The following is a 27,822-nucleotide window of genomic DNA, read 5'->3' on the forward strand; positions in this document are numbered from 1 at the left end:
GTCTATTAAGTCCCTTCTAAAGCATTCCCTGTGCATCTGCAGACCTGCTCCCCCTGGTATTTTTCTGGCGAAGTGTGACATGGTAAATAAGCAGATCATGGCAGAAAGTCAAACAAGACATTTGACTTCACCTTTGAGTATGAGATCACGTTTCTCTTACTTGCATAAATATAGCTATATTATATAGATATGATAGAGATAAAATTCCATCTCTGTGATCCAGTTCTCAAAGATCTAGGAGGGAAGTACTGAAGCCACGGCAAGTTTTAAGGATAACTGCAGCATAGATAAAAAGTTTTAAAAGGCCCCACATGAGGGTTTTAATTTGAACAGTGAAGTTCCGCTAAAAGCTTGAATTGGCTAAAACAAGAACAAGAAATAATGTCTCGGTTTATAAACCCCTCTGGAAATAGCAGCTTTGTGGATGTCTTCATTTGCAATGGAAGACTGATGTCTCTCCCCCTTTTTCCTCCAACACCGGGCAGCTTCAGCCAGTCCAAGCGAGGTTAGCCCTCTCCAGGGGGCTGCTCCTTTGGCTCAGTGCAGCTCTTTTCCAGAGGTACAGAAACTCAATTTGCTAAAAATAGAGACATTAGGCACATGAGAACTCCAGCCAGAAAACGGGAATAAATACAGAAGTCAGTGCCTGCAGAGGAGGAAGACAGTGCCGTTGGAGCGCGGGCAGCTCGCTCAGGAGCAGCTCTCGTAGTAGGCGACTTGCTTGTTGATGGCGTCCCGGATACTTCCCACCCGCTCCTCCAGGCCCGACAGCCTGGCCGACTTGGACATCAAAGCCTTGTGGCTTTCCTGAATCTCCGTCTCTAAAGCTGAGGAGAGAGGGCAGGAAAGGGTGATGTGATGATCGGACAGGAGGAATGCATCATGGCCCTTGCCCTCCCCAGCAGGTTGGGCTGAGCCTCCACCTCCCTCCTGCACAGCTCTGCTGGGGCAAGGAAAACAAATACTGCATCTTCCTCCTCCTGTGTTCCTCCCTCTCCCCCTCAAAAAAACCCCAACATGACTGCTCCAAACAAAGCCGTCACTTTTGAATGCTTAAAAATGGAAGCGAGCGTGTGGAAGAAAACAGGGGGACGCTGACATCGCAGGCAGGGCTTCCCTTCCACGAGGCCACTCACGCACCCTTGCAAAATCTAAATTTACTGGCACAGCACCAGCAGATGCAGCCCAATTCTGCACCATGTCACTGCCCAAAGTATGCTGTCTTCCTTGCAATTTCTTCCCCTCACCCCGCCGGGAGTCAAAAGGCCTTCCCCAGCGTGTGAGATTATTACATTGAGCTCACAAAGAGTCTTACTTTCCATCCTCAGCATCATGGTCAAAGTTTCCTCAAACAGAGCCTGTGCCTCCAGGTCTATGCTCTGCACCCTGCTGCCCTGCTCTCCCAGAGGCGGGCTCTGCTCCATCCTTCTCTTCAGCTCAGCGTACATCTGTTTCACTTGTTCGAAAGCCTGTGGAAACGCAAATAAGCAGTGCAGGTAGGATCAAGCAAATAGACTGGGGGGAAGGGGATTTTTCCAATGTTGAATCCATTTTAAGTTTTATATGGATATTACACTAGAGCTTTGCTGTGATGTTATCATGCAAATCTGTAACAGTTTGTGACACACTCCCGAAAGATGCTGACTGACAGCTGTATGGGCTACTCTGCCTCAGGCAGGAGATACAGCAGAGAGAAGTTTCCAGCAAATAGCACTAGGATTAAGAAAGATCCTGGGAAAATTCAGCAGTGGGATAATGAATCTGATTAATACAAAGTGACATGACAACATGTAAGCCATGGCCCGAACAGAAAAGCCTCTTCGCCTCATCCAAAAATATGCCAGGACACAGCTGGCTTTGCTGTCTAACGACAGTGAGGAAGCGGAGCATGGCTGTGACCGCCCTGCCTGGTGCCACGCCGGAGCCCGGTACCTGCTGCGCGCTCCTGGCCTGCTCGCCCGCCTGCCCGGCCGTCTGCTGCGCGTCCGTGGCCCGCAGGCGGTTCTGGTCCGCTCCGCGCTGCAGCCGCGACAGCCCCTCCATCAGCCCGTCCAGCTGGCCCGCGATGGACCTCACGTTCTTCTCGGCCGGCCGGAGAACAGCCTCGATCTAAAAGCAGAGTGCTCCGCGCTGAGAAGGAAATCACACCCAAACCCCGCTCCTAACGCCTTTTTCCTCTCTGCAGGGACCAGCTACGCTGCTTGACAGCCACATCGCAGAAGCAGGGTTTTGGCAGGGAGCAGAGACTGCTCCCTGCACAGCTGAGCACAGCAGCCCTGGGGGAAGCCAGGAACAGCAGAAAGAAGATATTTTCACAGCAAAAGCTTCACCAAATCCCATCTCCCAGCTGCGCTGGTGCAAGACTCTACCAAGTGGGGAAGTTTCAAAGGAGCGGTGAGCAGGGCAGAGTATCGTTATTTTGGGAAGTCACTGCACATCACTTACTTCATTGACGCGCTCCTGGATGAACCGGAGGGAAGAGCCAGAGCCCCTGATAGCACCCTGCGCCTCCAGGAGCACCGTGTTGGCCTGCCGCAGATTCCCGACCACCTCTTCCACATTGCCCTCCACGGCATTCGCCCTGTTCCTGGGGAAATGTGGGAAGCAGCCTGGAGTGAGTGTAGATAATTTCATGGGCTGGAAGTCAGGGTTGCAGAGGGTAAATAAGGAAGCCTGAGAAGCGAGACAGGACTGTTACTGAGAAGGCTGCAGTCTCCCTCCCCTGAAAGCCACAAGTCCACACATCTGCACACACTGCACTCCAGGCAGGTTTCCTTTCGAGAAAAACATTACTTCCATTTCATACCCCCAAGCAGAGGAGACAAACTGAGAAAGAGAGAGAAAAGCCTTCCTTTAAACTAGTTAGAAACATTTATTTTGTAAGTAGTGCAAGAAAAAGTATTGAAGGGAAGCAATAACCACTGAGCCAGTTTCAATGAATACTTTTCTGCTTGCAGTGGGACTATTCAGGTCCCACTGATATAGAGCTCCCTGTAGAAAGCCAGACTCCCTTGTCTCATCACTTCCAGCAGGTTAAGCAGGCATCAGACACTATCAAGGAGTTTACATACTTATCCCACTAACCTTCTCGCTGGGATATTGCTGCAAGTCAACATGTGACAAAGTTGATGCTCCAAATTTGCAAGGACGCTCCGTAATTACTTTTTAAGGGACCATGGGATAATCCTCCCAACTTTCACCCAGAAAACAAATAGCCCATTTAATCTCCTCATGCTCTCTTGTGCAATTAGGATGAAGGTCACCAATATCAAGTAATACCAGGGCAACCCTGTCGTCTCCCATCACAGGGACTCAAGAGATGGAGAAAAGCCTCCCTTACTTTTGGTAAAGACCTTCTTGTTCGAGTAGCTATAACAAGATCTATTCTTGGCAGCCAGATTTCTTATTTGAATTTGGGCACCAGGGAGGTGTCTGCAGAGATTGCAGACTCATTCTTTTAGGCACTGTACAGACATTGAAGATCCTGGGCTAAAACTTCATATTGTGCAAGTCAGTATAGCTCCAGCAGAGTGAGAATTCAACCCAACTGAGCACTACCTCACTCACTCTGGCTGAGTGACCCTCAGCTGCCGAAAGCCCTTGAACCCCAACCGACCTGGCTTGTTCCGCCTCCTGCTGAAGCTGCTTGGCCTTAGCGATGTCCTCGGCCGTCTGGGCAAGTATGCTCTCCGGGCACTGCAGCTTAGTCGCCAAATTTTGGATCTCGGTCATTTTTCTCAGGACTGCAGCAGCATCCGTGGGGAGACGTAGGGAGAGAACAGACTCACTGATTTCCTGGATAGTGGCAGGGTCCGTGTCCTTGTCTACAGAGCAGAGAGACAGACAGTGTCAGAAACAGGAGAGGGGAAAGGCGGGAGTGCAGAGGCAAGGGAGGATGAGGGCAGGCATCCAGCCAGGCATGATCTCGCACACAGCCTCTTCACTTCAGACAGCTGCCGGGATCTAATCCCCTCAATTTAATGTACTTCTCATTCACATCAGCAAAACTTTCAGGGAAATACTGAAATGACACCTTTAATTTGGTAAAAAGAACACCACGGCTAAGCCCAGAGCAGAGTCAGGTGGACCTCACTCAGCAGATGAGGTTGTGTTTCAAGACAAGTCTTTTATTTCACAAATAAAAGTTAATAAAACTGAGGAATCAGAGGCAGCCAAAGCCCAAGGGACATTAGCCCAGTGATTAGCTCAGAAATATCTTCACTCATCATTAACACCAGGCAGCACCAAATGACCTGATTTTCTTATTCAGCTAACGCTCATGAGGCTCATTAAGTTATTACAATCTGTCTGCGAACAGTAAGTCATCCCATTGGTTTATAGGACAACAAGGAATTCTCGTCTGATTAATAGTTTGCTCCAGAGAAGATTTGTCGGTTTATCTCCAGTGAGTGAGTGTTGCCGGTAAACTTTCCTGCATCGGGTCAATGCCAACTGCAAATCCTCGGAGAGCACCAGCCACAGGGATGGGTTTGTCCTTGAGCCCCAGAGATGGCGCAGGGCTCTGCGGCAGAGTGGGACCCAAAGCAAGCTGTTGTCCAATGCCGCAGAGAAGAGACTGCCTCCTCCACAACTCTCCACTTAGGCTAATTCAGGTCATTGTTTTAGAGGTAATGTTTGAGAGCAGTTCATGGGAGGATGTTGGGAGACCCCTCCAGAAAGCCTTGCGCACAGAAGGTCAAGGTCATGGAGTACCTCCTGCCCCATGGACCTCACAGATGGCCCCCAAACGTGCCCAGAAGGAAGCAGACAGGGTCTGCCCTGGTGACATCCCGGGGAAGTCGACAGAGATAAACCAGACAGGATTATTTTGGGTCAATCTGAACAGCACGGTCAAGCCTGAGCAAGTCAGTTGGCCAAACTGCAGTTGCTGACAAAGTCACAGACTTCTGTACAGCTGAAATGTCTTCTCCATTTTTCAGAAAATACTGTCCAAGCCTGCCTTGCCATCTCAGAGGATGCGCATTACCTTTGCTATGTACATACCCATGTGCAGATAAACTGGATATCTGAGAGCTTAACTGGGGTGAGCTATTCAGCCGACTCCCTTGTACTGCACTCTCATACATAACATCACTGTAAAAATTCGTTTTTTCCGTGCACAACTCAACCTGCGCAGACGTACTTCACAGCTCGCAGACCGCTACCTGACAAGAAGTTTCGGACTTGCTGGATGAACTGCTGGATGCGCCGGACATCTCCTTCTATCTGGGTCCGTGTTACGCTCATCTGGTCCACAAGCCGGCGAGTATTGCTTTGAATCTGATTTGCAGACATCTCTGTCGTTCTAATCTGCAAACAACAATATCCTGATGGAGCCATTTCTTCTTGACCTGGAATCCCAGCAGCCCTACCTCAGCTCTGAGTGAACCGGGCAAGGCACTTTGAAATTACATATTCCCCATTCTTAATGGGACTGATTGAAAGGATTGTAAATGTTAAAGATTGAGGGCTGGATTTGCAAAGGAAGCTCTCAAACAGTACTCTTTAGCTTTTTAGAACACCTTTGAAATGGATTTTGAGCAAGTCTGAAAACTCACTTTATCTTTGTAAGCACCCAAGAGGCAGCAGAAAGAAGCTGCAACAGCACGAACACATGCAGTCTAGGTCACACCAAATGTTAAAGCAGCTACACGTGCGGATTCTGAGAAGTTTCCACATCCCCACCCCTCCTGCCATACTAATCCCAAACCAGGAGGAAGACAGGCTTCCTTGTGACGGTTCCAGAGCCGCTCACATGCTTTCAGCTCTGTGGCTCCTGTGCTGGGGGAGGCAGGACCCACGCACGCAGCAGGGAGTCTCCCACTCTAAAATTCCTGAATTTCTGCAGCTGTCCAAAAGATCAAGTCTCAAACAGAGTTTGAGATTGGGTATTTTATCACAGCTCACTCTTCCCACAGCTCTGCCCCCGACTCTGCTGCTTGACACAGAAGGATGGAGTGTGGGGCTTGGCTGCAGGACGGGCAGCGCTGCCGCACTCACCAGCTGTGCCGTCTCCCGGAGCCGGGCGCTCAGGCTGCCAAACTCCCTGGCGGCTTCCCCGGCCATGGCCAGGGCCCCACTCGACAGTGGGAAGATGCCGTGGCAGGGGCGGCCGGCCCCACAGGCAGTGCTGTTGTCCCGAAGGCAGAGCAGCCCCTCGCACTGGGCCGGCGTGCAGGTCTCCGCCCGAAAGCCACCGCAGATCTGGAGAGGGAGAGAGCGGTGGGGCAGTGAGGAAGTGGCTGTGCTTGTGCTGCAGGGCTCCGCACGGGAACAGGGACGAGGCCAGCCCTCCCGACGGGGCTGATGGTGATGCATATGGCACAGCCCAAATGACCAACACCGTGACTGTGTTGGAGAAGGGCAGCCAGAGCTACAGACGTGTATGGCAGCGCTGCATGCCCACACCCAAGACAGCAATGTAAGGTCTGCATCTCCTCACCACCCCAAGCTGGAGCATAAACAAGAGCAAAGCACGAGCTAAACCCCAGCAGCTCACGAAGAGTATGTCTGTATGGAGCAAACGCCTCAGTTACTCTCAGCAAGTCTTCCCCTCATGGCAGGGGAACCCTGTCCAACCTCTGACATTTGCTTTGAGAGACTGAATGGGCCGAGAAGACCCTGCGCTCTTGCCTGGACATCAATGGTTTTAATTACATGGCATCTTCTAGAGTTATCACCCACCAAAGAGCGCACGGCAGCAGGGGCACATGCAAACCCAGAGCCCGTGCGAGCACCAGCACAGGCTGGTCGCTTGGGAATGTGTTGCTGCCCTGAAAAGCAGAGAGGGGAGGTTGGTGGTCTCCACAGCAACCGTGCATTAGGATACACCGAAATGGATCTCCATGGCAATAACAAAGCAGCGAAGGAGAAATAAAAGAAACCTCATCCAGAAATTAAGCGGGTCTTTGAGATATAAGACGCGACACATGAGAGAGTCCTTGGAGGAAAAAGTGCGTGCTTGGGAGGGGGCGGTGGGCAATGCTTCATTATCTGCAATCCCCAGGCAAGGGATGCTCAGACAATTCTCCACTGATGTCCCAAAGCAGCAGGTTGCTCAGATGCCATTTACAAGTCTCTCTGGACAGAGACTTTGTCTTGTGCCATGCTGGACTCTTTGAGGAAAGATGCATGAGTGCAGGATGAGAATTCTGCCTCCTGAGCAATACGGGGCCCTCCTGAAAACTAGATGTGTGCAGTGGTGGGGAAGCCATAAAACCACTTTGTGTCTTCACCTTATTTATGACAGGGGTCAGGTTGGGAGACGAGGCTATCTCGCCCTTCAGGGTCAGCAGCTTGGAGGTGGTCTCCGCAAGCCCCCCCTCCAGCCCCGCGGCGCTCCTGCGGCTCTCCCGGGCCTCGGCCAGCAGCCTCGAGGCACCAGCAAGGAGGCTGCTGGCATTGGTGGAGGTCTGGTAAGCAGATCTGATTGTCTTGAAGGCTCCTGCAGGAATAAAACCAATAAATGACATGAATGCCTCTGTGACTCATAAATGCAGCAGAGCTATCTAAACGAAGGCACTGACTATACCCTGGGAGTGGATGTGTGCACAGAGAGGAGGGGGACACAGCCAGAGAGATTAGTCACTACAGCACAATGAAAACACTCCTTTTATTTCCAGATGCCTCTCAGCCATTCCTTCAGTGAGCTACAGAGCTTTTCTGAAGGACTGAACTCTGGCTTAGGGCTAAAAGACAGAAACAAAACTAGAGCAAGATGATGTACACGTGCTGATCCTGGGCTTTGCTCGATGCAAAGGGCTTTGGCGGGGCAGGACAGGGTTCCTTCAGAGCCCTTTGCCTGGCTCCCAAGTAGGTCTCGCCATTCTCCCTCAGCACAGCCTGGAAGGAGACCAGTTGGGACATGGACCTCTAAGCCCCACTCAGACAGCGAGGTGCAAAGCAAACCTGCCCAGGCTCGCAGCTCACACACCCACGGCCGGCTGAGCCGCACTGCAGCGGCGAGAGGGAGGCAGCAATGAGGCATTTGGAGAGAATTAGCTGTAATGGGGATATAATGGCAGCCTACCACCAGCATCGTCACAGGGCTTAATTAGCTCTTCTCCTAAGCGCCTGACAGCCACCTGGCTCCCTTTCCCACCCCTCCATCCCTTCCATCTGTGCACAACCTCCATTATCTCAGCTTCCTCCCGGGTTCAGTGACATGCTCCCAGCAGGGCTCCCCCCTTCCCACTGCTCCCGCTGCACCCCGCAGCAGAGTTTGTGCTGGCCAGGGGACGGGAATGCGGTGCCCACAGAGCAAGCTGCCCAGACCCAAAACGCCAGAGCAAATAACCCAATAGCATGAAATCCTGGGTCACGGACCACAGGTTGAGTAGAAAACATCCCTCTTGTTGGGGAGGGAAGGTGCATTTGCTGTTCCTAAGCTAGCAGCAAATTAAAAACTCCATCTCATCCACCTGGCCAGTGGGAAACCACCAGGCACAGTCACACGTAGGTAAATTAATGACTACAAATTAAGAGATATTACAGCTGCAGCACTGTACCTGACAGATCCGTGCTCCGGCTGGTTTCAAACTGTGTCTTCTTGCTCTGATACTGGGTGTTAGTGATAAGCAAGCTGCTGTTGAGAGCTTCAAGCTCCCTTGATAGAGAGGCAGTCTCATCCAGAAACTGAAGGTCAGGATTTATACCTTGGACTTGCTCTCTGGGAGAGAAAAAAGTAGAAAATGTGAATTCAAGTAGAGACCAAAGCACCTGCAGACACAGAGCAGGGCTCTCCCGCACTGGGATGCTGCTAACACCTGGTGAAGAGGCACTTCTGAGCCCACAGAGATGACGGCCAAGGACATGCGATGGCCTCGCATGTTTGCAGAGGCAGCAGAGAGCAGGGCTGGCACAGCTCTCCCACACCAGGCCAGCTCGCAGGGCTGTGCCCACACAGAGACCAGACATACTGAATACACCCTGAGGGTGCCGATGGTCCAGAGCCTGTCCACCAGCCTCCTGCCTTTGCAACATTTTGCACAGGATGGGCACACATGGAAGCGCTGTTCTCTTGCATCCCTGGTCGCCAGGTGAACAGAGCAAGATTTTCAGGTACAGAAACAAAGCAGAACATGTGCAAGCAGCTCAGCATGATGAGTGAGCACCCACAAAAGAGCTAGCATCCCCTCCCGACTAAGGGATGCACCCCTTTAGCAGCATCCATCCCTCACCTGATCGCAGCTAGTGTGCTGCCCACCTGGGCCAGGCTCTGCTCTGTCGTGGGAGAGTGCCCAAGGATGCCTTGTGCCTGCTGCACCTTACCCTCCGCCTGTGAGAGGCGGGGGCCGAAGCGGGACCCCCCGCTCCCTGGGGGCAGCCGGGAGGTGGAGTTACTGAGGCCGGCCTGGCGCAGACGCAGGCGCTGGATGTCCCCGTCGTAGGCGCGGAAGCAGGGGTGGCACAGCTCACAGCCGGGGTAGGTGCTGCAGTGGCCCCGCTGGCACTGGTCGCAGCGGGGGCCCATGACACCCGGGCGGCAGAGGCATTGCCCCGTGGTCTTGTCACATCCCACATCCTCCGTGCCCTGGAAGTCGCAGTCACACTCTGGGGAATGGAAAGGTGGAGAGATATAGAGGTGAAGCCCACCAAAAGCCGGGGGGGGCAAATAAATTTATATACACACACATATATATATATGTATAAAATCAGACCCTGTTAATGGGATGCCAACACAATCTGAAGTCCACCCCCACCCGTCAGCCCCTGCAGCATCTCAGCAGGAGGCGGCACTGGCAGAGGAACGGGAAAAGCCCCCAGGCCCAGTCGCCCACCCAGTCCCTAATCCTGCAGGGCCAGACCAGCATGGCCAAGGGTCTCGCCCAAGGCTGCTGGGAGGGGACTGGTGCATACCTGGAGAGCAACAGGGATTAACTAGGAGGTGTTCCAGAGAGGAAATTTCTCTTGCAAAATAGCGTGGGAAGTGCTGATGTCAGGACAAGGGCCAGGTGCTCTTTCCCAGATAACCCGTGATTTCACAGTGCTAAGCAACACCAAGCCAAAAGGAAACGGATGCTCCCTACCTGTGCATCCCACCCGGACATCTCCATAGTGCCTGTCTGGGCAAACCTGCTCCTGCATGGCTGAGCATGTCCGTCCCGTGAAGCCTTCTCTGCATGGACACTGTCCTGTGAACTGAGGAAAGAGAAACAGATCAGGGTGACCCAGCTCTAGAAACTTTCCTGGGAAAGCCCTCCCTCGACTGCTCTTGAGCACTAAAGCCAGCACACGGACAGTCTTCCCAACTCAGCCTGTGTCCCAGGACGTGCCCACACTGCTCCTGCCGGGGTGCAGGCTCAGCCACGGCGATGCAAACAGTCTCCAAACAGCCCAAGCATTGCAAAGTGGAGTTTTAAGCTTTGTTTCAAAGACAAAGGAATTGCTCACAAGCAGCTGGTTTGCCATCTCAGGTCTCCTCCCTGCACTGAGCTCATTTGGGGTTGAGAATTTGCACCTTTGGCTCCTAGAATTCGTCATGGGGGTTTTTTTACATTTAACTTTAATTTTCCCAATTGTCTCTTAAGCCTGAAGTGACACACATGCTTTTCATTGACAAATGAGGATAATTAACTTGCCTTGCCTGTGTGAAGATGTCTTATTAGGACTTCCTTACTAAATATCAGGCCTTTTAAATGGCTTAATCTTGCTTTGATAATTACCACCTCCTTTCATTTTTCCTGAATAGCCTGTCATAGTGTTTTCTAGGAAATAGGAAAAGGAAAATAAAAGCAGGATGTGCTGGGGAATGCCCGGCCTTTTGCGGAGGCTCCCACAGATGGTACAGGACAACAGAGCCACCCACCCAACAGGTGATTTTGATGCTCTGAGCAATCCCTGGCACGGTGCTTCCCAGTGGGGACACGGCTCTGTTGGCAGTGGCACGCTCAGCTATGCAGCTCACCCCCCCCACTCCCCCGGGCAGGCCCTCACAGCAGCGTTTGCAGAGTTGGGAAAGGAAAAAGAGAGCAAGCTTGCAGGTGCATGCATGAAAGAAGGTGGGGAAATAAAAAAGAAACATTGCTGAAATATGCTGAATCTGCCGTGAGGATGCTCAGGGTGGGCTGGGCGGTACCTGGTTGCAGTGGGGGCTGCGGGAGCCGCGGGGGTGGCAGCCACAGGGCCGGCAGCCCCGGCCGCTCCCCATCTCCCAGTGCTCGGCCGCACACTGGTCGCAGTCATTGCCCACCACATTGGGCAGGCAGAAGCACCTCCCCGTCTCGTCATCACAGGGCATGTCCTGCCGCGTTCCCAGCATGTTGCAGGTGCATCCTGAAACAGGGAGGGTTTTGTCATATTAAAAATGGGTGCAATCCTGGCTTCACACAAAGCCAGGTCCACAGAAGCACCTTGCAGCCACCCAAAGACAAGCTATTCTGCCTCTCCCTTCATGTCCAAGCTCAGCACGAAGGACCCGCGCACACCAGGCGAGGCACTGGGGAAGGGTCTGTAGCTCTGCACATGCCCCAAACTCCGCTTTCCTGTGCTTTTTATCAAACTTATACCCGAGACAGGCCAAAGACTGAGCAAGGAGGTTTATAAGCCTTTGCAAAATGAGCTTTGACTTAGAAAACCCAAATCAAAGCTGTCAGGGAATTGCATCCCTTTCAGAGCCACCGAGGACGCCGAGTGCAGAGGTGAAGTGGGAGCACCCTGGGAAGCAGGGGTTGTTTGGGGTGTACTCACTGCGGCACCCCATGGGGTTGGTGTTGGCCAGCTGGGCAAAGCCCGGCTTGCAGAGGTGGCAGCGGTCCCCCTGCACGTTCTCCTTGCAGACGCAGCGCCCTGTCAGCGGGTCGCAGATGGAGCCCGGCACGGTGCCATCTGGGTCACACTCACAGGCTGGAAACATGGAAGAAACAGCATTGCTGAGGGGCGTGAGGAGCGGACGGAGGGTCCGGGGAAGGGGCTACAGTGGGGTAACTGTGCACTCACGCAGACAGGCTTCAGGATGGGTGAGATCTTGACGCCGGTTGCGAAAATAGTTAGTTTTGCAGCGCTCACAGTTGTTGCCTTCAGTGTTGTGCTGGCAGTTGTCACAGACACCCCCACTCGCCCCTCCACTGGCACGGTACAGCTCCGGGTCGAAGTGGCAGGAGGCCGAGTGACCGTTGCAGTTGCATCCTAAAAAAAAACAGAACAAAACCGCCCAGCTAGTGCTGCAACCGTCCAAACCCCTCCAGCAGCAGCAGCTGCGGCACTAGAGGGTGCCCGAGTCCCCTCCATGACAAGGTGACACCCGCTGACTGCCCCAGGACCAAGCTGCCACTCGCCAGACAGCGTGGCCAAGTGCTGGCGCAGCCCACCAGCCCGGGGCATCGCCCGGCCACAGCCCTGCAGAGCAAAGCCCAGGTGCAAACATGACGGGGTGCCTTTTGCAGAGACATTCGTGTTACCGTCCAGCCCCCCAAAGCGCCCTGGTAAAAGATCTCTGAGCTTGCTCCCTGTGCCATTGCTCACGGCTGGGAAGGATTTAGGAAAGGCCTCAGGAAAAGGAAAGGGGAGAGGCACTCGCCATACTCTGGCACTCATGGGGATCGTTGTCCTCTGCAGGTGCCCATGGTCGGTCGTTGAAAAGGGCGGCGCAGCGATCACAGTTGGGACCGGCAGTGTTGTGCTGACACATGCAGTGCCCGTGGACCTGCTGCAGAGACAAAGCTTTACCCTCCTGGATGGCAGCTGCTCGGCTCAGAGCTTCATCATAGAATCATAGAATCATAGAATCATAGAATCATAGAATCATAGGGTTGGAAGGGACCTCTGGAGATCATCTAGTCCAACCCCCCTGCCAGAGCAGGGTCACCTAGAGCAGGTTACACAGGAACACGTCCAGGTGGGTTTTGAATGTCTCCAGAGTTGGAGACTCCACCATCTCTCTGGGCAGCCTGTGCCAGGGCTCTGCCACCCTCAGGGTAAAGAAGTTCCTCCTCATGTTTAGGTGGAACTTCCTATGTTCCAGTTTGTGCCCATTGCCTCTTGTCCTGTCCCCGGGCACCACTGAAAAGAGCCTCGCCCCATCGTCCTGACACCCACCCTTTAAGTATTTATAAGCGTTGATAAGGTCACCCCTCAGACGTCTTTTTTCCAGACTGAAGAGACCCAAATCCCTCAGCCTTTCCTCATAAGAGAGGTGTTCCAGTCCCCTAATCATCCTCGTAGCCCTCCGCTGCACCCTTTCCAGCAGTTCCCTGTCCCTCTTGAACCGGGGAGCCCAGAACTGGACACAGTACTCCAACAGTACTGGACACATCCTCCTGACGCCTTTCCAGCAGAGCCCCAGCCTCCTCCTGCCCCCACAGGACCCCCATTCCCCACGCAGAGATGAAGCTCCAGTACCCAAGAGCACCGCTGCAGGGTCCTCCTCACCTGCAGAAATTCCCACCACCTCTTTCACCTACCCAGGGACAACCGCGCTCAAGGCAAAGCGAACACACATAAGCTGGGGACAAGAGAATCCCATGACAGCAAACACCCTGTGCTGGCAAATCCTCCTGCTGAAACTTTCTGTGTATTCCCCACCCAGCCGAAATACCCCGTGCCGGGCAGGAGCAGTTCCCCCAGAGCCTTCCACAGACACTGAGCTTTGTAACTCCTTATAAAACCCCTCCACCTTCTTCCCGACACAAAAAGGGGGTTTTACATGGGTGTACCACCGGCTGCTGTCTCACAGCCACCACCCCATTGCTGCAGGCAAAACAGGGCATCGTTTCACCCGATTACGAGCAGCCTCTGGCCAGAGGAAGGACTGGTCATCCCGGCCAAGCTCTCCTGAGGAGCATCGCAGGGCTTGTGGTGGATCCTGATACCACAGATCTCGTCTTTAGGCTTTTCGCTTCACCTCGATGCTCACCGTGGCACGCAGGTCTCCCGAAGGAGCACAGCGGTTGGCGTGTCCGTGGCAGAAGCAGCTCCCCAGCACCCGCATCTCGGTCACGGCATAGAAGGTGCTGGGCGAGTGGTAGCCCTGGCGTGCAATGTGGGGGAGCTCGGTGAAGTTGATCCGCAGGTTGGTGAACTGCCCCAGCTCTGTTGGGGATGGAGGAGAGGGAGTGAGGAGGGAGGCACCCAGGCACTGGATGCAGAGGTGCATCGCAATTAACGTGGAGGGCTTGGAGCAAGAGAGAGAGGCACCAGCACGAAGAGCAGCACCCAAGTCATCAGCAAAGACCAAACACTGTTCCTTGACACATCAGAGGTGCCAGGGCAGTAGTCAAACATGCAGCCTGAGGCCTTGTTTGACGAGGACCTGCTCTCCGTGGGGTTACCAGGGCTCAGTGTTCTCCATCACATGTAGGAAGAACTACGAGGTGCACCATCCCCCTTTCCCTTTCTCAGATATAAAAGAAGCTGTTCACTTACTATCAATGGTCTGGCTGTAAGAGGTAGTGATGGTAGACGCCAGGTCTTGGATGCTGAATTTCACCTGAGAAAAAAAAAAAAAAAGTTAAAAAGCAGGAAACAAAAGGTGCTTTCTTCCCATGCTCTGGGCAGCGTGTGCTCTGGACCTGCCTCTGCAGAACACCACTTAACACAGTGAAAAGGCCACAGAGTTGCAGAGGATTTTGCAGGAAGACCAACATAACACCTCTCCTGTCTCAAAGCAGGGAGGGCTTTCCTCCCAGAGGAGTAAGCATCCTCCTAAGGACACCCCTCAGCTATGCTGGATCCCTCCCGGGCTCCATCCCTCACCAGGCGTATTACATGTAAAAGATTTCCAGCCCACTGCATGTTTCTGCAGCGTTGCACAGGCCACCCCCCCTGAAACCAGGGTCACGGCGGGGATAACGGGCGCTTGTGGGGGTCCCTGCCGCAAAACCCCACAAATCCTACCTTGCCCCCATGCAAAGGGTACCCCTGCAATGCCTGGCACCGAGTGTCCTGCCAGCTCTCGGGGGAGCCCCGGGGGACGAGGGGGAAGGTGGTGGCACAGTCGGACGCCAGGTACTGGTACACCTCCCAGGTCTTGCCGAAGTCGGTGGAGCGCTCGATCAGCATTGCAGCAGGCAGCGGCGACTGCAGAGCAAGGAAAGAGGCACATATGTAACGTGGCACACCCCAGCTGGCTCTCACTCTGGGGATGCCTGTCCTCCTCCTCCTGCCAGCCTCAGGTCTCCACAGGCTGCTGGAGCAACTCCATACCCTGCAGGTTACCAAAAACTTCTGTGTCTCCCCTGTTCCCTTGGGCCAGCCCCACTGCAGCCCCGCACTCGCAGCCACCAAGTATGTGTCTGCACCAAGGAGATTTTTTGGCAGACAGTCGTGGGATGGGAACCCATCACCCTGCTCTGCTCCTCCCAAATACCCAGGGGAATGGCCATGCAAACGGGGAAAATGGAGGGATGGGGGCACAATCCCTGGCATGCTTCCTATCAGGAAGGGAGGGAGCCATGTGCTGAGATCCCCACATCCAGTGAGGTCCATCCACCATCATGTGTGACCTCCTCGCAAGCAGGGATGATGCACACGAACCCTGAAGTGAAGAAGGATGCTGCTGAGCTGGAATGTCTGGTCCAGATCCAGCTGCAGAGAGACGCGCTCGATGCCTGTGGGCAGAGAGGCAGCTTCAGAGGCGCAGACAGCGGACTTCAGGAAAATAAACCACTTAGCTTCCTGAGCCAAGCCATTTATTTCCTTCTTTCCTTCCAATCTATTGAATTCAACACCTCCTCCTCTTCCCCTCAATGCCGTTTGTTGCCAGGGGTCCGGAGCCGCGGTCTCGCGAGGGACCCCAACATGCCCAAGGGTACTCACCATTCTGGGACTGCCACCAGCGTGAGTGCCCAGCGGAAGACAGGACGTTCTCCACACGGTGGCCGTTGTAGGCATGTGGGAGCCGCGAGTCACACCTGCAGCATTTCACACTCCACTGGAAGAGAAAGGGCGGGTGGAAGCGACCGTCCTGGCTCGGCCGGAGGGAAGGACCTCGCCGCAGACCCCAGAGGCGAGGTGTCCAAGTGCAGCATGGACTCGCCAAGGAACAAATGGCATCAGTAAAGCTGGTCTATTAGAGATCTGTAGAACCACGATCAACAAGACTAATGATATGCAGGACTCAAGCAGTTGTCTTCACACCCCATTAAAAAACGCAACTCATGGTTTTATGGACTAAAAACTAAAACCAAAATGCTTTCGACTAAAACACATTTTTGGCAAACCATCAAAAATGCCTTTTTTTTTAAGCAAACCTCCTGTTTTCCACAATGACAACGCTTGATAGAAAGCTCTTTGCAGCTTTTCAGGACCAGTTTGCCTTTTCCACACAGCTGGGGGGCTGTTTGTTTGGGTGAACAGAAAGGCCTTTCTCTTGCATCCAAAGGCCCCGGACGATGCTCGGCCCCCTTCGCTCTCCCCTGGGAGCAGAGTGGGAGCAAACAGCGCAGCGGGTGAGAAGTCAGCGGGTGGGAAGTCGAGTGGCTCAAAGTTCAGCCCTCCACTTGAGCAAGTAATTCAAGGAGCAAACAGAGATGTGGCACGGGGAACGCACGGATGGGAGAAAACAGGGTCCCCGAGGAGCAAACAAATACTCAAATTTTGACTAACCAAGCAACGCGCCGTGCAGCCACCAACATGGGGCCACCGGGTGTGTGCAGCACATGAGTAGGCTCAGAAATGTGTAGAAGGCGGTAGGAAGGAGATTGAGCAAGAGACAGGGAGCAGGGAAGATCTGACCATAGGCCAAGAGGAGAGGCGGGCATGGGGTGGGCAAGCAGGCTGGGCGAGGGCCACCGCAAACCGGGGGGAGACAGCCAGGTGAGGCCAAGGTGGGGAGGGCAGGTCCCAGAGGGATGTTCAAATAGCAGGTGGTGACAGACCCCGCAACAGTGTTCCATGGGGGACACAGGGAGGCCCCATCCGAAGCACTTGGTACCGTCCATGCTCCGAGCAGAGCAAACACCAGGGGCTGCAGAGACTGCTGTCCCAAAAGCAGAAGTGATGTGAAACGTTTCAACTAGAAATTGAAGCTGTCAGTGGCCCAAGCAGTAAAGCAGCCTCCCAAATGGAGCAGTGGGACACGTGCTTCATGCCAACATATCCAAAGGCCTGAGAAATTGGGGAAGATTGAGAACAGGGTTTGCCAGTGATGGCAGGCGCTGGCCTTGGCGGCGCGGGGCAGGACGGCTCAGAAAGGTCATCCTGGGAGAAAGCAGGTTTGGGGGAGAGGAGAGGAGCGCATCTGGCACAGGGTCTAACAGCTGACACCGGGAAGGCAACGAGATACCCCGCTGTGAGGGCTGGCAGCCCTGGGGTGGCATAAAGTGACAGCAGAGGCATGGGAACGCTTGGGACCCCAGTGATGGGATCAGCTTTCAGCAGTGGAGCAGAGACATCAGGTGAGAAGTGACAAGAAGCACTTTATATCCACCTCTATGCTAAAATCTCCCCATCTGATACTTAAACAAATGAGCCAATTCCAACCCAAACAGGATCCTACACAGGAGCTGGGGCTGGGAGAGCTCTGTGCCTCGGGAAGGCAGCAGGAGGTGCCGGCCAGGCAGGCATGGTGGCACCAAGACTTCTGGTTTCCCCTCTAAGAGATTAATTCACAGTTTACATCTATTTCCTTACTCCTGAAACAGGCTCAAGTCTCTTATTTCTACAGAAAAGGACTCAGCTTCGTAAGAACTACCTTTTTTATTTTTTGATTTAAAGAAAAATTCATGGAAAACTTTATTCAGAGGTACCTCTTTGCTTGCTCTCACCCAAAACCACACAAGGCCTAGGCTGGCTTTGACCAGAAAGCTCTAACTGGTCCCACACCACTGTTCTCCCAGCAGGGGCCGTGCTGACGCCCTGGGAGCAGATGGAACACGGCGAAAGCCGGGATGTGAGCTCAGATCCCGGGTGGGTGTTTGCTCCTAACAAAGCCCAGACCCGATTCGACTCTGCCCCCAGACCCGTGAACCTTTTGGCTGTTGGGTGGATATTGAGGAGAGATCCTCACTTAAAACTGATGTCTTTCCATAATACTTTCCGTGCTCTTTATGTTCTCTGTCTATAAATATCCCAGAACAGGAGTTGGCTAACTACAATATTTACAACAATATTGCAAAGTAAGCAAACAGAGAATTCGAAATATATAATCATGCAATTTCCCTGGCTCTACCAACTCCTCCTGGCTCTGCCAGTAAGAATCAGAAATAATGTAATCGGGTCCAGGCAGAAGAAGTCATTTCAGACAATGACTATTAGCAGCAAATTGTCAGGAAGCTACAGGAATTATCCACAGAAATAATCTAGTCAACGATTCCCAATAATGATTAAACTTCGCAACAGTTCTGACTGTGATTAGCAAAGGGAGGAGGAAGGCTTTCTGCAAGGGCAAAGGTTAATCTCGGCTAAATTATTCATTAGGAGTGATTCATGCATACTTATTAGACCATTCACACAGCCAGAGACACAAGTGCCTCCTAGTAGCTACAAAGCGATGTTGGCAATGAAGCTGCAACCACACTTAAAATGCAGCGCTAAGTAAAAATGAAGCTTAAACTGTGTGTGAGACAGAGCCCCCCCATGCAGCCCGTAGGCTGTGCTTGCTGCAAAGATCTTTGCCTAGTTTTTTTCTTTTTTTTTTTTTTTTTTTTTTTGCCCCTCAGCTTTTTAATTAATGCTAAAATTAACAGTGAAAGCAAAATTCATTTCATGTCCTTGGATCAGATTGTGAAACCCCTCTATTGCACAACCAGAGGATCTGCTATTACTGACTGTGACTATGTGTCTCAAAGTTCCTCGGGACAGAGGGAATTACCAAAAATGACAGTCCAGCACCAGGCCGAGGGGAGATTCACCAAGCACACACCTTTCCCCACCTCTCCCCTTCTTTTATTGCCAGCGTAGCAACAGACCCGGGAGATCCCTGGGAGCTGGGCTTGCCAGGAACGGCCCAGGGCTGCAGGAGTACGTGACAACGGGAAATCAAGAGGTCAGGGTCTAAGCTGGGTCATCAGCCCCCAGGACAGCCCTGGCCCTGGCTCTCCCGCACGTCGTCCCCTCCCCGCAGGCACCAAAGCCCCAGCCTGTGTGCTGCTGCGGCAGAAGAGCATCGGGACGTGCTTGAGGTGTGGGACGTGGGGCTGAAAAGGCCTACGGGAAGGAAAAAGAAGTTGTAGGTCTGCACGGTCTGTAGGTCTGTGCCTCCAAGCTACTCTGAAGAGTCACCCAAAATGCAGATTTACAGAGGTTCAGAGAACAAGGGGAATTCCTTCCAGCCTTCTGAAAGGTAATTCACAAGGCAGTCATCTTGGGGGAAAGCTAGCATGTTGAGAATGAACAGATCCATGTCTTACAAATAAATGGTGGAGTGGAAAAAAAAAATAATCATGAAAACCTATGTAGAAGAACCACCAGGTGTTGTAAAAATTGCCCATATACTGCATCCTGCACCTGGGACACTTGTGGGCGGTGCGTGCAGGGACAGGGGTGCAGAGACAGCCCTCGCCCGCGCTCTCCGCAGCTCTGCGGCGGGTTTCTGTGGCTCTCCTCCTGCTCTGACCTTGTGAATCAGTTCCTGACCGGCCTCCCATGCTTCCCCGCTCATGCAGGGGCAGAAAACCACAAATGATTTTAAGCTGATGGACTCAGACCAAAGTATTTTAAGTAGCTCTAGCTGCCATTTTAATATGAGTAGAGAGCCCCTGAAATAAAACCTCCTGGCACAGGTGCACAACCCAAAATAAACTGAACTTATTCATCAGCAAAAATGGGAAGCTGCTTCTCTCCAGTCATGAAATGAAGATCTCTCGTAGCTGCAGAGGCCACGGTGGTCCTGCGCTTAACCCAGCCCCGTGTCGGTGAGGGGCACTGTGTCAGTTGGGCTCCTGGCACGCGGCCTCCCATACAGGAGCCTTGTGTGGTCTTGCACAATTAATATTGTATAGGGACAGTAATTACTGTTCCAAGTTTATTTGGGGACAATCTAGAAAGCAGTGGGAAGTTATATGTATACAGAGACATTGAGGTTTATTAAGAAATAGGGTGGGCAGCAAGAATAAATCACTTTAGGAACAAGGGCACCTGTTAAAGCTGAGTTATGCAATTCCCTATTCCAACCCAGTTTCATTCCCTGTTAACGCCAGCTGTAGGACACCGCTACGCCAGGCTCACAGAGCAGGGCTCCTCTTGTCTCTGAAGTACTCTGTACATTTTCCATAGGAAAATGGGGTAGACGTTACGCATGGGGATGTCGGTGTGGTTAAACTTCTCAGTGAGCAAATTGCCATTTGCTAAACCGGACTGTGCCTCAATTTTGAAGCACAGATACATCTCTTAGCCGTAACACCCAACGGCACATCTTTGCTTGAGCAGACAGAAGAGACACTGGAAAGCAAGCTCTGAGGTTCTGCTCAAAACCCAAATAGAGGGCTCTGACCTGCAGCTTGGTTTTACCAGTCACCCCCAAATTCAGAGGTGACAGCAGAGATGGGGGTGCAGACACCAGCTGGACAAACATCCTGGGCATGGGGTTTAAGGAAATCAAGTTCATTTCTCTTGCTTAAAAGCAAGCACGTGGGTGCCTGTTTTCCTCCCCCAGTCTGTTCTCGCATCATCATCGCCCCTCAGCAAAACTTCATTTAAAATCTGCCAGGATGACAGTCTGCAAACCCATCCTGCACCAGCTTATCTCCACAGCCCGCACGCATCGCTGGGGTCCTCTCGCCTCTGCAACTTGTCTGCGCGGGAATGACGTGGTGTCTCCCAGCATATGTGTCAGTTTGCAGTCATGAGGCAAAAAAAAAAAGACACAGAGAATGGAGAAGGAGGAGAAAAACAAATAATGGGAAATAGGCTTTTTCTTCTGCACATTCACTGCAGGCAGGGACATATCCCTGCAGGAAAGAGCAGGGTGTGTCTGAATGCCAGAATAAGATGAGATAAGCACAGAGCAGCAACTCGTGGTTGCCTGGTTGCCGTATTACCTTCAACAGGTCGGGAATACAAATTATTCAATGCAAACCCCTGACATGATGAAGTAATATCCAAAACCAGAAGCCCTGCTTTGAGCAGCGGGTTGGATCTCCTGCAGTCCCATCCGACCACAATTATTTCACGAGTTTGTGGATGCGTTTTTCTGTGCAGAAAACCTGAGTTTGACAGATGACGTGGGCCTGGAAAGCAAACGAGCTGGGAGGCACAGTGGCTTTTCAGCATGCTCTCCCCTGTTCCAACAAGTCTGGGGCCCGCTGAAGCACCCGGCAGGCAGCATGTTTTGGATCAGTACTGAGCTCCCTGACCGACTCACGCAGGTGGGCAAGCAGATGTAACCATCAGACGGTAGCAATAAGGCAGCCAGAAGCATTAGTCTTGCACATATTCCCTTTCACAGACATTGGCCTGTATTTTTGGAAGCAGCCAAAGACGACTCAGTGCTGAGACACCACAGGGAGAGATGCTACAGACCAAGCCTTGCCAGGCAGCTGCGACCATCCATCAGCAGGAGCAGGAATCCTCTGCCAGGCCAGGAGCTCTCCTGCTCCACCGCTCACACTCCCCCCCCACTAACTCATTTAGGGATTAGGCTTCTCCGGTACCCCTTGTCTTGATTCCTACCTGGATGACCCCATGTCACCACAAGGGGTGATGAGCACAAACTTGAGCATAGGAAGTTCCACATGAACATGAGGAGGAACTTCTTTACTTTGAGGGTGGCAGAGCCCTGGCACAGGCTGCCCAGAGAGGTGGGGGAGTCTCCGTCTCTGGAGACACTCAAAACCCGCCTGGACGCGTTCCTGTGCGATTTGCTCTAAGGTGACCCTGCTCTGGCCGGGGGTTGGACGGGACGATCTCCAGAAGGCCCTTCCAACCCTATGGTTCTATGATTCTATGATAATGGTGACTTCCCACCCTTCTTTCCTCATATCCACCAAGTACCCATGAAAGGCAGGTGAGAGAAGGCAGAAAATCTTGGTCCTTGACCTTATGCAAACAACATTTTAACATGCAAAGTCTCCTAGGGTCGGGGCGTGAGGACCCACATAGTCACCACACACACAGACTGCTCCACTGCAGGACGCAGGAAACAAGAGCAGCAACACGAGCACAAGGACACCCAGCTTCGCTCCTCTCTTGCCTGTTCTGTGGCAAAAGCTTTTACGGCAATGTGCAGGGTGCTTTGGGTACACTTCAAAATTAATAAAACATCCAGAAAAGTCTGTAGCTATTTTCTAGTTCTGAATATGTCTAAGCTGAAAGCATTGCACAAGCCCAGAGGAAAGAAATGCTCTCCCTCCAGAGAAGCGCTAATCCTGCTGGATGCGAACACGCCACGGCAGGGGTACCAGCAGCAAAGCAAAGAGCCGAAGGCATGCACAGCCCTCGTGCTGTCACTCGGGAGGGCCAGGCCAGGCCAGGCCAGGCACTGGGAACCTGCTAATCCGCGTGAAAGCCACACCGTTCCTTCCCTTGGCTAAAGCTAGGCAGTGTGAGCTGCTCCATATTCCTACCAAAGCGCTACATTTAGCATTTAAATAAAGAGATGAGTTAACTTGAATCACACCTCCGTCAATGAGAGTCTTTCCACACACGTCAGCGCCTTTATGACTTCAAATCCAGGCTCACTTATTTTTCTATTTTATTTTCAGTTTCCCTCTTGCTTTTCCTTTCCCTGCTGACTCCAACAGCCATTTCCCAAGCGCTAAGTGGTTTCCAAGCCAGACCATTGGTCTGCCTGGTTTCCACCCCCCATCACTTTTCTAATCGTCGCCGCAGTCCCCTGCGCTATAAATGGCAATGCTGAGTGTCCCTCTTGGATTTCACTAGACTGAGCCTACAGCCAAGGAATGGAGCAATCAGCTGTGCAAAGTGTAAAGGTTAGAGGGATTTGGAGCCGGAGCAGACAATGGAGCAGAGGCTGAAATCCATGCCCACGGTGAGTGACCCACCAGAATTGCAAAAGAGGACCCTGGGGCCAGCATGGGCTGGTGGCGGGGCCAGACAGCCTGTGCCCGCCAGCTGCCAGCACGAGCAACCCCTCATCCCATGCCCTCTGCTGAGATTGCAAAACCGACCCCAAATTTGTACCCATTTGGCAACAAAACAAGAGCAAGACGTGTAACACAAAAAAAAGGTCCTAAGAGTCAATAAATTATATGTGCTTACTTTTTATGGGAAGGGAATAGGAAAATTGAGTTCAGGGGATTAATTTTTGCTTAAATTAGGGAAGTAGAAAAAGGGAGGAAAAAATTAGGAAATGCTCAACGCATAGGGATTTCTCCTGCAAAGACAGGAGCTGGTATACTCAACACCCCCATCAGCCATTACAGCCTCAGAACAGAAATCAGGGTCTTTGAGGAATTTGCTAGCAGGAACAATGCATCTCTCATTTCAGTAAAGGAAACGATCACAAATACGCCCCAAAGCTAGAGTTGGAGAATCCAACTTAACTATCAGTGTTAATTGTTCCATACCCATTTTAACCCTGGTACTTGTAAGGCAAGGTGTAAGGAACATGAGAACTGAATAGTTTAGGGACTTGAAAGACTAGAAGAGACTGCTGCAATCTTGCTCTCTGCCTTCCTCCGCAGCGCCGCCACAAGACCTCGGCTCACTAATTCTGGACCGAACGGATCATTTCTGCTCAGGTACATCACAGCCATCAGAGAGACGCCTGGTCTCCACTTCAAAGATTACAAATGATGCAGATGATCACAACTGAAGGCCCTTCAGAGTGATCTCTCAAGGACAGGCAAAGAGAATAACTCGCCCACTCCAGCTGGTATTAGGACAACCAGCTCAATCAAAGTTTTGCAGACACTCGTTTCCTAGAGCACAAGCCCCCTCTTCAAGGAAAAGTCACTGTCAAAGGTCAATGTTAAGTGAAGATTTCAGAGGTACGTTTATGTACGGTTTTCCTCAAGTATAAAAGAAATTGGGAAGAAAAACAAAACTAAGTCAGAGCAGAAATAACTGCTTGCTTTTTTCCTGTCCATGGGCCACAGCACCTGTGAGATGCAGCAAGGCTTTGCCGGGGAGGTGAGCAAACAGCTCCCAGAGAAGTGAGTGGGAGCCTGAACGGAGGAAATGCCTGACCGCAAGTGTCAGCGTGGCAAACGCCCTGGCAAAGGACAGAGGCTGCAGCCAGCCCAGATCCAGGAGGATGTGATCCTCATATGCCCATCCAGGCCAGGGAGCTGCCCCAGTTCCACACCAGCCAGCAGCTCCCAGCCATCCCTGAGCCCACAGAGGGGCGAAAATCTCTCCAGCCCAGCGAGAACACCGGCCCTGTAACCCACGCACTTACTGCCACATCTTGGCCTTCAACTTGAAGGGGAATTAAGAACAGAACGCTGACTCACTCGAGCTGGATTTCACTGCAGAAAACACCACCTCACTGGAGGTCTGCCATTTCCTTTCCCCTCCAGCATCTCTTCCAAGCCCCTTTTTGCCTGTCCTGCATTGAACCCACTCTCTTTCAAGCTCCTCCACAGCAGTTACTGGGTTAACATTGCCAGAGCAACAGAGAAAGGCTTTAGGAAGTGCTCACATCAGGGACATCACCCCTGTAGCTTTCTGCTCTGTGCTGAGGCAGACTTATCCTTAAACTCTTACTCTGGTTTGGTGGCGGCTTTGGAGCCTGGGAATACACAGCTGGCTGAAACGTTATCCTCCCAGGCATGATCTGCCTCCGCACAACCAGTGTAATTGAAAACAGTTGTTTGGCTCAGAAGCTTTTCCAAGTCTTTGTGAAAGACCTGAAATGTTCCCATTTTTGACAAGTGAAATATGAGTTTAGTTTATAACTAAAAAGTCGGGGGATAGGAAGACTTGGGATATTTTGGACGCAAAAGCTTCCGTTTTGCTTCCAGTGCTTCACACCAGAGCTTTGCTGCCTTTCCCTGCCGCTGCGTTCGTGCTCAGCTCTTCTTCTTGACCATGGGGCTTGAGAGGACACCACAGATAGTGCAATGACCCAGCATGGTTGGAAGGGGCATAAATACCTGAAATAGGTTAAACACATCCCTGCACAAGGGTAGGAAGAATAGGATGGGTTAAGGCATTAGCATCCCTACGTGAGGTTTAGCAGCGCGGAGGTGAACCTACCTCTCCGTGGGGTGTGCAGTACATCTCGGGCTTGGTGAGGCCGCAGGTGGAGGATGCTCTCAGGTGGTGGGCTCGTCCCAGCAGCAGGTCTCCGGCAGCGGGGTAGCAGGCTCCCTCAGAGCAGGTTTGCTGTGCACCCACCATCCACGGGGCAGCTGGAACAGCAGGAAAACAGGACTCAGGGTTGTGTCATGGTGGCACACAGACATCAGCCAACGTGACTTCTGTTTTCTACAACAGACCAACTACTGGCCTACACAATGCATATGCCACAAAGATCAAGGTATTTTCCCCCTGAATTACCTTTATTTTTATTAAGTGCTTTGTACTAACAGATATGTCCGAAACTCTTCTTTGCCACGTCCCCAGTGTTTGGGCTGCAGGGATGCTCAGTTCCCTGCCCATCATACTGAACAGCCCCGTTAGCTGCCCCCTGTTTGCCCACACAGCCAGCCCTACAGCCGGCTGCTCAGGACAGACACCAGCCTTTTGCCACACACCAGCACTGTTATCAAATACCAGTCTCCCGGCTGCTGCCACAACACCGCTACTAACACGGAGCTTACGTTAGCAACTTTTCTAGTTAGTCAGCTTCCCCCATATCCTTTTAGAAACACTGTATGGAGAGCCTTACCCAGGAGGACAAATAATGCCCATGGCCAAAGCTGGCAGCGAGACTCCATACCACCAAGGACACACCTAGGGAAGAATTTGCAGCATGAGCTAAAATGAGCAGAAAATTCCAGTCTAAAGCTCAGTCCAGGTCCTTCACATTCTTTCTCAGTTTACAGGGAGATAATTCTAATTGATCTACAACAGAATAACACAAGTGAAAAATCAAGAATAACTCAGAGGAAAATCAGATGCTCAGATTGTTGTTTTTAACGTACAAAGAATCCCAGCTTCTCATGAAGCATGCACAAGATTCTCCTAAAGTGTATATGAGATTGCCCTCTTCCCCAACACTATCGTTGGATCGTTGTGTAATTGCTGAGGTGAACCACAGGTACCAGCATGGCACCTTGCTCTCAGCAGAGCTGTAACCTCTGACTGCCCGGCTCCCCGGGTGCACTGAGAAGCCACAGCCCCAGCAGCACGATCTGTGGTGGGCAGGGAGCCAGCGCCAATGCCAGGTCGCAATGCACGGCCAGGAACGATGCCCTAAGGAGCGTGTACACCCACACCCCCCGTACACCCCCCCAGTCACCTCTTCCCCCCCACGCAGCACTTTTTGTTCTCCAGTCCCACCCTTTGCCCTGTGTTTCCAGAACCGACTCCAGATCAAAACTCGTCACCACACGCGATGGCCCAAAGTCTTGTTCTATGAAAAGAAGAAACCCACAAAAAAATCGCTGTAAAATACATGTCTCCTGCAGGGTCTCTGCGGGAAAGCCCTGCAGGACAGCCCAGGGGAGGCAGAGCTGACAGAAACCTCACCTGCCCTCTTCCCTGCGTGGGTGGGAGCACCGTCCCCGGTCCCCGTGGCGTCCCTGGCTTGCAGCGACGGCTTTCTCCCTCCGTACCACCCAGCAGTCAATCTGCGACTGCAGGAGCCCTCTGCGCGCCGGCTCTCTCCTCTCCCGGCTTTTAACAGGCATCTGCCTCACCTGGGAGAGAAGGTGCCTGTGGGTGCAGTAACGATAAAGGGAGTGATTCAGGGATCTTCAGACATACACACCCAGTTACCGTATAACTCATGACAGCTCCTAGACAGGGCATACGGCCGCAAACATAAATCACTTCGGACGAGGATGACGGCAGCGTGAACCAGCTGCTCTGCAGGTAACCAGCAAGCAAAAGCCCATCTGCAGGTAACCCCACCCAGGGCTCGCGTGGCCACTGCCAGGACATCACTGAGCCAGACTGAAACCAGCTCCCTCCAGAGCCGCTGCACGGCTGGGCAATGGACCAGTATTTAGCCACCCTCTCAGACAGGTTTTGCATATCCTGCTTGGCACCACAATGACAAGGCAGCCGCTATCAGCACCTCAACTTGACCATTTAAAGCCTAATTGAGGATATCCACGTGAGTTATAATGACACTGCGTATTCACATATCAGACTTCAGCCCCAAGGCGACCTCGAGCGCAGTGACTGGGCTTTACAGGCAGACTCGGTTGCACAGCCCCGCTCCTGGCTGCAGCACTGGAATTCCTCAAGACACAAAATTACCTAAAATGAGTTTGAGGATTATCTACAAAATGCAATCCTGTGAATTCACCAGCTGTGAAAACAGTCAAAAAGTCAAATTTTTTAGAAATATAATTCTTGTTTGGGTACCTAGCTGCATGCCCAGCTGATGAGGAGCCCTTCTCCCCTACTTTGGACCTAATTCAGAGCTCTCCTGCACATGACACGTTTCAGTGGCCACTGTTCCTTTACATGAGTATTAATGGAAACAGTACCATAAGTTTATTTTTTTTGCTGTGCCAGCAAAGTAACAAATTTTTAACAAATTTGTTTAAAGTGCCAATTGTTGGGTGAATGTAGCTGTGAGTGAAGCTCAGCAGGCTCCAGCCCGCCCCCCCACAGGGCTCCCGGGCATGGCTCATGTGCTGCGTTTCAGCTAAAACATGGGTTTTCATCCTCAGAAAAACTCGCATCAGACCTTTTCCATTTACTTTACTGAAATGACCCCAAAATCACATCCTCCCCCATTACTGGCCAGGGGCTCAGCAGACCACGTCAGACGACTCCGGATCTCTGCTCCCGTGGCTTTGCTGTGTGCGCTACCTACCTCCCCGTCCCCACGCTGAGCGACACGGGCGCGTGCAAGCCGAGGATCAG

The 27,822-nt window shown here is 52.3% G+C and overlaps 1 protein-coding gene across 1 annotated transcript; it reads right to left on the bottom strand.

Moving 5' to 3' along the window:
• Nucleotides 1-186: 186 nt before the first annotated feature.
• Nucleotides 187-27,815, bottom strand: LAMB3 (laminin subunit beta 3). Its single transcript, XM_063356634.1, has 24 exons — nucleotides 27,773-27,815; nucleotides 26,473-26,642; nucleotides 25,670-25,734; nucleotides 25,036-25,190; nucleotides 15,754-15,868; nucleotides 15,472-15,545; nucleotides 14,833-15,015; nucleotides 14,362-14,425; nucleotides 13,853-14,028; nucleotides 12,523-12,646; nucleotides 11,938-12,126; nucleotides 11,689-11,844; nucleotides 11,078-11,274; nucleotides 10,029-10,140; nucleotides 9,180-9,552; nucleotides 8,508-8,668; nucleotides 7,236-7,444; nucleotides 6,001-6,204; nucleotides 5,166-5,310; nucleotides 3,617-3,824; nucleotides 2,446-2,587; nucleotides 1,933-2,109; nucleotides 1,316-1,469; nucleotides 187-827 (listed from the first exon to the last, which is right to left on the bottom strand). The coding sequence occupies exons 2-24, from the start codon at nucleotides 26,631-26,633 to the stop codon at nucleotides 691-693; spliced, it is 3,681 nt and encodes a 1,226-aa protein (XP_063212704.1). The 5' UTR covers nucleotides 26,634-26,642; nucleotides 27,773-27,815; the 3' UTR covers nucleotides 187-690.
• Between the last annotated feature and the right edge of the window lie 7 nt (nucleotides 27,816-27,822).

The sequence above is a fragment of the Chroicocephalus ridibundus genome, chromosome 20, assembly GCF_963924245.1.
Source record: "Chroicocephalus ridibundus chromosome 20, bChrRid1.1, whole genome shotgun sequence".
Lineage (NCBI taxonomy): Eukaryota > Metazoa > Chordata > Aves > Charadriiformes > Laridae > Chroicocephalus > Chroicocephalus ridibundus.